At 34.5% G+C, this 8,752-nt stretch overlaps 1 protein-coding gene across 1 annotated transcript in view; it reads right to left on the reverse strand.

The window, feature by feature from the left end:
* LOC137631792 (FMRFamide receptor-like) overlaps positions 1-8,501 on the reverse strand; it is a 32,755-nt gene extending 24,254 nt beyond the window's left edge. The window contains exons 1-2 of the mRNA XM_068363761.1: positions 8,075-8,501; positions 1,618-1,844 (exon numbers count right to left, since the gene is read on the reverse strand). Of these exons, the coding sequence (XP_068219862.1) occupies positions 1,618-1,769 (152 nt within the window). The 5' untranslated portion in view covers positions 1,770-1,844; positions 8,075-8,501. The remainder of the gene's footprint in view (positions 1-1,617; positions 1,845-8,074) is intronic.
* Between the last annotated feature and the right edge of the window lie 251 nt (positions 8,502-8,752).

Here is an 8,752-nt window from a genome sequence, read left to right on the forward strand (position 1 = left end):
GCTCCGTCCCAGCTACCCAAATGAAATGCTGGACAGGTATTTTACGTTAATGTAATCAGACAAAATCCAAATTGGGAGCAGTGATGTAAAGTAGTTTAAAAGTTTAAAGATAAGGATCTTTACCTTCGAAGCAAATATATTAATGCAAAGTTCCTCGCTGTTACCACCTATAGACTTACTTAGGTTTTCTCTTTAAATATTGGGTACTTTGTCCCGTGATCAACTATTCATTTCACACATTAAAATAAATGAGGGAGCAAAAATACTAAGGAGGTTTAATTAACCTAATATTGATTTATTCACAAATTTACATCAAAGAAACGGACATCTTAACAAAGACAAAATGGAATCATGAAAATGTAATTCAAAATGATGAAAATTAGTTAGTTAGACACGTGGTCTGCAATAATAAAAAATCGAAATGGGGTCGGACACGTGGCCCATGTGACCCAGAGACTATGCTAGTCTCCAAGCAAGAAATAATAATGGAAAAACATTTACACACAATACCACCGCACACAGTCCGAATAGTGTAATTAGCCAGGTTCCCTATAAAGTTAAAATTAGTCTAAGCTAATAAAAATGGGGGAAAACTAAATGGCCATTGATGTAGTACCTGCACTCCTTTGAAGATTAGTCCTATGCCCGTGATAGCTGTTGACCTGGTTGTTGCACTAATGGGCACGTTGCACTCTTGCCTGGCTCACCCCAAGAATCCTCGTTGGCTACAACTATGGTATCCCAGGGTCCTCTTCTTCTCAATCTCTCCGACCGGCAGCAATACTTTGTGAGTCGAGTTTTGGGAGAGGGGGGGGGGGGGTGAGCCAGAAGTGCACGGAATCACTGACCCAGCAGATCAGTAGGCCAGGGCAGCTTCTTGATGAATGGGACTCGACACTAAGGTCGAGGAGATCACCTGGCTTCACCTTTCCAGACAGGTGAGGAGCTTGATGCGCACGGTAATCCATTGGGGGTGCCAGATCGGGACTTCAGGACAGGGCAATATATTGTTGCAAGGAGTGCAGAGGAGGCAGGATTTTGTACTAAATACTTAGAGAAATCTTGCTGCTCTAAGGGAGTTTATATATACAATAATCCTACCTATTCTGGCTTGCTAAAAATAATATTTTAAATGATTAATTAGCAATGGACTGGTACAATGGGCATACATCTTAAAATTAACAAACCTTAATTGGTATTGAGAAATATAAGATGCATTAATTCAGCAGTATTGGAATTTATATAAAATGTGCAGTTTCGGAATTTAATCTCGACCCATGTAGTTTAAGGAAAGAACCAACATACACCGGGGTTACAACTAAGGCCATCTGTTGTGCGTATCTACGCTGTGACGTCACGAGCATGGCGTGAGCCACTGTAAACAAGTTTAGATTAGTCCTCCCTATGTTTCGTTAAAGAAAACTAGATGTAGGAGAGAATGTTTAAGGGGTAGCTATAGTATTAGTAGAAGAGAGCTAAAAATACGATTAAAAGAAGAAGAGTGAAGAAAATTCTTCACACTATCGAGTAAAAAAAGTCATATGTAAGTTAAATAATTCTGTTTTACATAATATCTAAACCAATTATGTGTATCTATTATAACTACATATTTTTTACCTGTAAAGTATGACGATAGAAATTATATTTCCAGCCAATCCAAAGAGTCCTATTAGCGTCAAAAGTAGTCCCTGGACGACAAACCGGAACAGGGAGTCGTTTGCGTCAGGTAGAGCCTCAGTGGCGTTTGCAGTTACCGACTCCAGCGCCATAGTGGCGGGATCAGTTTACCGCTGCCCTTCGTCTGTTGTCAGTAGATCAGATGATAGAAAGCATACTGAAAAAATCTGTAAATAATAAAAATATGGTTTTTAGACAAGAAGAGGTTTCCTAGTAACTTAAAAATCCATGACGAATGTGAAAACGCAGCAGTAAGCTTATCTCGTGTAAGCAATTATTCCTTTTTAGAGAAAATTACTAGCAAGAGCTATTAGACAACTGAAGAAATAATCAAGATTGTTATATATTTCTAAATTTATGCCATTCCATAACAATTTGGAAAGTAAGTTTATTCATATACAATTATCAATCGATCATATTTCTCTTCCTCTGTTTTTTTTTTTTTAAGTTTTTATTATTTGTATATGAAAAATCTATTTAGATATTGTTACTGGTCTAAAAATAAATTCATTTTATCTTAAATGTTCATTGCTTCTCTTTTAGTTTATTTACTTCCTTGTTTCCGTTCCTCACTGGGCTATTTTTCCCTATTGATGCCCTTGGGCTTATACCCTTCTGCTATTCCAACTATGGTTGTACTTAGCTAATAATAATAATAATAATAATGATAATAATAATAATAACAGCAACAACAACAACAACAACAAGAACAACAACAACAACAGCCATAATAATAATAATAATAACAATAATAATAACATCTTATTCTGTTCTGTATATCTCACTGCATTTACTTTCAAGGCAAGTTTCATCTCTTCGACCCAACATGCATGTTGAATAGATGAGAACTCATTACAATGGACAATGCATATTGAGGAATAGTCAACCAAGTGATCACACTGTTTTTATGAATATTTCTGTAACTTCTGTGTCCACTCACAGATACTTTCAGCATGACACTTTTTGATACATAAAAAAAAATATGATCCTTTAGTAAGAAGATGCTTTAACATCACCCACACTTACGCAATATTGCAGTAGTGTTGTCTGTATTTCGATTATCAGCAACTAAAATGTATTTTTTATGTACCTAAATACTGCCATACTTAGGACGTATACCCAGGTTTTTATTAAAATAAAGGATTCAGACAATAGCTACATTATCAGCCAGTCTTTAAGCGTTCGTTATTTCACAGAAACCTGAATAATTCAATTACATGAAACTGTCAATGTTTAATTTATGTTATTTACAAGTAAATTTTGTTGATTGTGGATATTATCATAACATTTTCGACCAACATCCATTTCAGAATCATACTTAAAAAAAAAATGACAAAACTCTCATTACTCAAATCTTTTGCGAAAGCAGAGGTGTGACTCAGTGGCGTCATGTAATAATAATAATAATAATAATAATAATAATAATTCTGAAACCAGGATAGAAACGAAAGTTTATCATTATAGCCCTTTCTCTCAAAATCCTTATAATCCCAACTTCTCTCTTTTGCGATCTTGTTAATAATGAATTTCATTCTGTAGATCATTTTACAACGTGCTACTCAAGATTCTTTCTTTTAAGAACAGCGATATCCGAACAAACCAAGTTTTAAAACATCTCCACTGGATTTTCTTAACCCAATTGAATTTAATCCTCCGCTGCGCCAAAAAATCTACTATCGCCAACAATTCTTTATTATTCCAGTCTTGTATTCCTCCATCCTTCGCTTCCAGCTCCTCCTTCTCCTAATGTCAAAACATCGAGTCTCCTTTCACTAACTGCACCTTATACATAAGCATCAAAGACAGTAAAGGGAACATCGGAAAACTCAATTGAATAGTTCGTTCGTTCGTTGAATTTCGCTAGCATTTGTCCGCGTTAGTGGGGCGCGTTGGCAACAGATGGCGCTGATATATTTATATTCTGCACTTGTCGTCTGCTACTTGTTTACTAGAGTAGTCGAGTGACTCGAGTCGAGTCTTCAAAACAATCAGAACAACTCCATCGCCATGATGAGTAACCGGTGTTAGAAAACCTAAGCCTACATGGCTGAGGAATGTGAAGCGGGAAGTCGATGAGGAATAGAGAAGTATTGCATTTAAAGCTCAAGATAGAGACGACTGGTGAAATCTAATCGGGGCCATTTGCGTCAATAGCCGTAGGAAATGATGATGATGATGAGCCAAAGTTGTATATATTGCCCCAAAAGATTAAACTGAAAATGTTTATCTAGTTTATTGATGCAACGTTAAGGTAAGGTTATAGATCGAATGTATATATGATTATATTGATTGTAACTTGCAGTAAGCTACATGTTTATAAAGTGTACTTTATCAAAGATCAAGATTATACATTAAAAAAAAGGGGGGGGGGGGGAGCTAAATTACTAGAGGTTACGACCACGTCGAGAGCCCCTTATCTTTCTTTTTCATTAATGTGGGCACAAACACGTATCTGTAAACACAAAAATCACATTAAATAAAATATATAGAGAATCTTTTCTGACCATATTCCTCCTATATGGAGTGAGTAAGATATAACTTAATAAATCTAAAATAATAGGCCTACTAGACAACCCACACCTTATCTTCTCTCTCGTTTAGTCTTAGGCACAGGTTCTATTTCGGAAGCGTGATATATTCAGTAGGTGTTTAATAACAACATTAGATATTACATATTAGTATTGAATTTTATATTGACTCGTCATCCTCTGTAAAGGAAGAGGGTCCTCCGTAAAAGATGCAGAAAATTTCACCAGACTACAAGAGACCTACCGAAACATGGTAAATAGGAGTCTAACACAGGCAGTTTTCGCTGATTGTGAAAAAGTTGCATGTATCAAGCCTGTGTATAAAGGAAAAGGTGATGCAGACAATTTAAGTTCATATAGGCCTAGGCCAATATCAAATCTGTCATATTTTTCGAAAATTATTGAAACTGCTGTACACGAACAAACCTGGAAACATCTGAAAAATCTAATGCCATACCTGATGAACAATCTGCATACAGAGAAAATTACTCCACAGAAACAACAGTGTTAGCGATAAAAAAAATGACATAACAGAAATTATAACAAATGGCAAGTGTTGCATTCTTGTGATGCTTGATCTAAGTGCAGCATTTGATACTGTAGAACATACATCACTGATGGAAGACCTTAAAGCTGTGGGCATCGTAGAACGAGCGAGCATACGACTGGTTTGTGAGTTATCTTGAAAACCGCAAAGTTAGAGTAGTAATATCAAATGTTGAATCTGAGACAAGAAAACTAACCTCAAGGCAGTGTACTAGGTCCTCTCCTGTTTGAAATTTACACGATTGAACTGGCAAATATACTTGAAACTCACAGAGTTAAGTTTAAAATATACGCTGATGATACATAATTCTATTTCCCAATAGAATCAGTTGATGAAGCTAAAAGAAAGATACATGAAATAATGAATGACATTAAGGCTTGGATGTTAACAAAAAAAGCTCAAGCTCAATGAAGATAAAAGAAAAGTGAATGTATTTTTTTTGGAAATGAAAAAGATATAAAAAGAATCGAATGCTTTCAAAGAATTGAAATAGGTCAATCGATCATTGACATAAAGAAATCTGTCAGGAATCTTGGAGTAATCATGGATGATAGACTGACAATGAATGAACATATAAATAATATGGTAAGAAATTGTAACTATCATATTAGAAACATAGCATTTATTAGTAAATACTTAGATGAAAAATCTATGGCCATACTCATTAATCACCACATATTTTCAAGAATTGATTACTGCAACTCACTGTTCTATGGCTTACCAAATTATCATCTGAAGAAAATTCAGAGAGTACAAAACAGAGCCGCTAGATTAATTAAAGGACTACACAATAGGGAAAGAGTTACCCCTGCACTAATTAAATTACACTGGCTACCGGTAAAAGCGAGAATTGAATACAAGCTACTCTTACAAACGTTTAAGATATTGAACCAAAATATCTAAAAGAATGCCTGAATAAACTAGAACTAGAAACAAATGTTAACACAAGACACATGAGTGAAAAACATAGGCTATCTGAACCAAGAACAAATAGTAAATTTGGTGAAAGGTCTTTTAGCTACTGTGCGCCTAGACATTATAATACACTGCCAACTGAAATGAAGGACCTAAAGGGAGCAATTGAATTCAAGAAGAAACTAAAGACATTACTTTTCACAAGATCATATGATTTGGAAGATGCTACAATCAAAGAATTGTATAAGTTATAATGAAAATGTTTCGTTAGATGATTAATATGGACCCGCCCGAGAAGTAGTTCACTCGACTTCGGTGGAGGGTTGGATTTAAACCCAAAAACAAGAAAGTTTATTCTTAGATTCTTCTTTTTGCTATAACAATGTTGGAAAGACTCCTGTATTTTATTCTGCGCTATTGGTCCCAGTTCAATAAGCAAAGTTCTACGAACGATCGAAGTTTCTACTAGAATTTGCACTGTTCATTGCTTTATATTTGCTTTCCTCGGGATTTTTTCTTTCTGAAACGAAACTCTGGTGAAAGTCTGCAAAATAGCTAGGAAGATCTACCAGTGTTTAGTACCAGAAAATCTATCAGTCTTCTACACCCGGAAAATAAAAGTACCTGATACTAGGAAAAAAATATGTCTATATTACCAAAAAAATCTCCAATACCAATAAAATCTTTCTGGTGTCATGGAATTCTAACAGTCTCTGATACCATGAATATATAAGTATTTTAAACCAGGAAATGAATAAAGCACCCAATACTCCAGTACCATGAATCCTGACTGGCTTATGGCCGATGCAATAGGACTAATGGTAAACGCAATATGTGTACTTTGACAGATAGTAAGTGTTTCCTCGTGACATGAGAACGAAATTAAGAGGATAAACATGAGGAACATTTGGTAAACAAAATGTGATTAAGAAGTGTAAAATACTAGTTTCTCTAAAAAGAAAAGTATTTAATCAGATGGTTCTACCAGTATCAACGTATGCATCAGAAACGTGGAGCCTTGCTTAAGCCTTAGAGGCTTAGAACATAAGCTAGTTAAAACTGAAAGAGCTATGGAAAATATAATGATGGAATTAACGCTAAGAGACAGAAAAAGAGCAACTAAGATACGAGAGCAAACTAAAGTAGATGATATTTCAACTTTTAAGAAAAAAAAAAAAAGGTGAACGTGGGTAGAACATATAGCCTAATGAAAATGACACATAATAAATAGGCTAAAATAGTGCAGAGTTGGTCCCTAGAGATTGCACAAGAAGTAGGGGAAGGACGAGTAAACGATCGATGAACGAGCTAAGACAATTTGCCAGTATAGACTGGCATAGAAAGACCATTAACCAGACGCTTGTGGAAGAATTCGTCTGAGGGCTTTGTCCTGCAGTGCAGTAGCAAAGGGTAGTGAGGATGATACTAAGTAGATTTACACGTATACATTCATAAACGTTCACTTACAGATATATATATATATATATATATATATATATATATATATATATATATATATATATATATATATATATATATATATATATATTTATATATATATATATATATATATATATATATATATATATATATATATATATATATATATATATATATATATATATATATATATGGGAGTGTGTGTAATAAATACATATATTATCATCATCTGCCATTACTAATTCACTGCAGAACAAAGGCCTCAGACATGTCCTTCTTAGCTAATATATGTATATATATATATATATATATATATATATATATATATATATATATATATATATATATATATATATATATATATATATATATATATATATATATATATATATATATATATATATATATATCCACCAAAACATAATTAGCCTATATAGCCTAAACTTCATATTGAAATTTCATTCACTAAAAATGACAGAATTTTAACAACAATGAAGAAAATCATGTTAAAAACGTGTTTAAAAACTTGTGATATTTATAATTCCATAAACCATAAACTGTAATTTCTAAGATACCAGAAAGCAGTTTGTTTGAATCGAAAGCTTATCGATTCTACATTACGCTTATTTGCATAAATGATTTAACATAACTCTGGATACCTACAATTTTCCAAGTACATTTTCTGTAAATAAAGTTGAAATATGTATACAATTGAACAGTTACCTAGCATGGTAATGTCAATACGATGCAAATGCATTACACAACTTTCAAAGTTGCCTACAGAGCGTATAGCAAAATAATGCAATGACGCTGGTGATTTTAGGAGGAAAAAATCTTGTGGTATAATGTATGGGATGAAAGTGGAGATCATTAAACAGATTTCAAAAGTAGTAATCGGAACAGCAATGAACAAAAGGGGAGAAAAGATAATTTTCTCTTTTTGTTAAACGTTCAAGGTAACACTCACCCTTCACGTCTGCTTCATCTCCAGTTGCCGTCGAATTAGGTGATGCATCCACTTCCGGGAACGTTTGATCTTTATTTTCATGAAGGCAATTAAACAACAATTTTCTGGTTTGTCTTCAAAGTTTTAATGTCCCTAACTAACTTACGTACTTTCCAGCTCCTCTATATTCTGGTCTTGGTTCCTTCATTGACATAAATCAAGATGTTTGCTTTTCTGTGTGTGTGTGTGTGTGTGTGTGTGTGTGTGTAGATTGCCTTACCTTATGTAAGACACGGGCTCTTGCCGCTGGGCAGCCCGTAAGTTGCTTTTCTGAGAAACGCCACCAACGGAGGTTGAAGTACTCTTGTCTACACCAAGAGGCCAAGCAACACTAGGTCTATCACCAACACTAGATATGACATATACAGATATACTTATCGCCCACAGATACTTTAAGCCAAGCTTCTCTAGACCAGGCAATTAAGCCAAGCCTTTAATCCAAAAAGCATGAAGCCAGACAATTAAGCCAAGCTTCTCTAGACCAGGCAATTAAGCCAAGCCTTTAATCCAGCAGCATTAAGCCAGACAATTAAGCCAAGCTTCTCTAGACCAGGCAATTAAGCCAAATCTTTAATCCAAGTAGCATGAAGCCAGACAATTAAGCCAAGCTTCTTTAGGCCAGGCAATTAAGCCAAGCCT

The sequence above is a fragment of the Palaemon carinicauda genome, chromosome 40 (assembly GCF_036898095.1).
Source record: "Palaemon carinicauda isolate YSFRI2023 chromosome 40, ASM3689809v2, whole genome shotgun sequence".
In the NCBI taxonomy this organism is placed as follows: domain Eukaryota; kingdom Metazoa; phylum Arthropoda; class Malacostraca; order Decapoda; family Palaemonidae; genus Palaemon; species Palaemon carinicauda.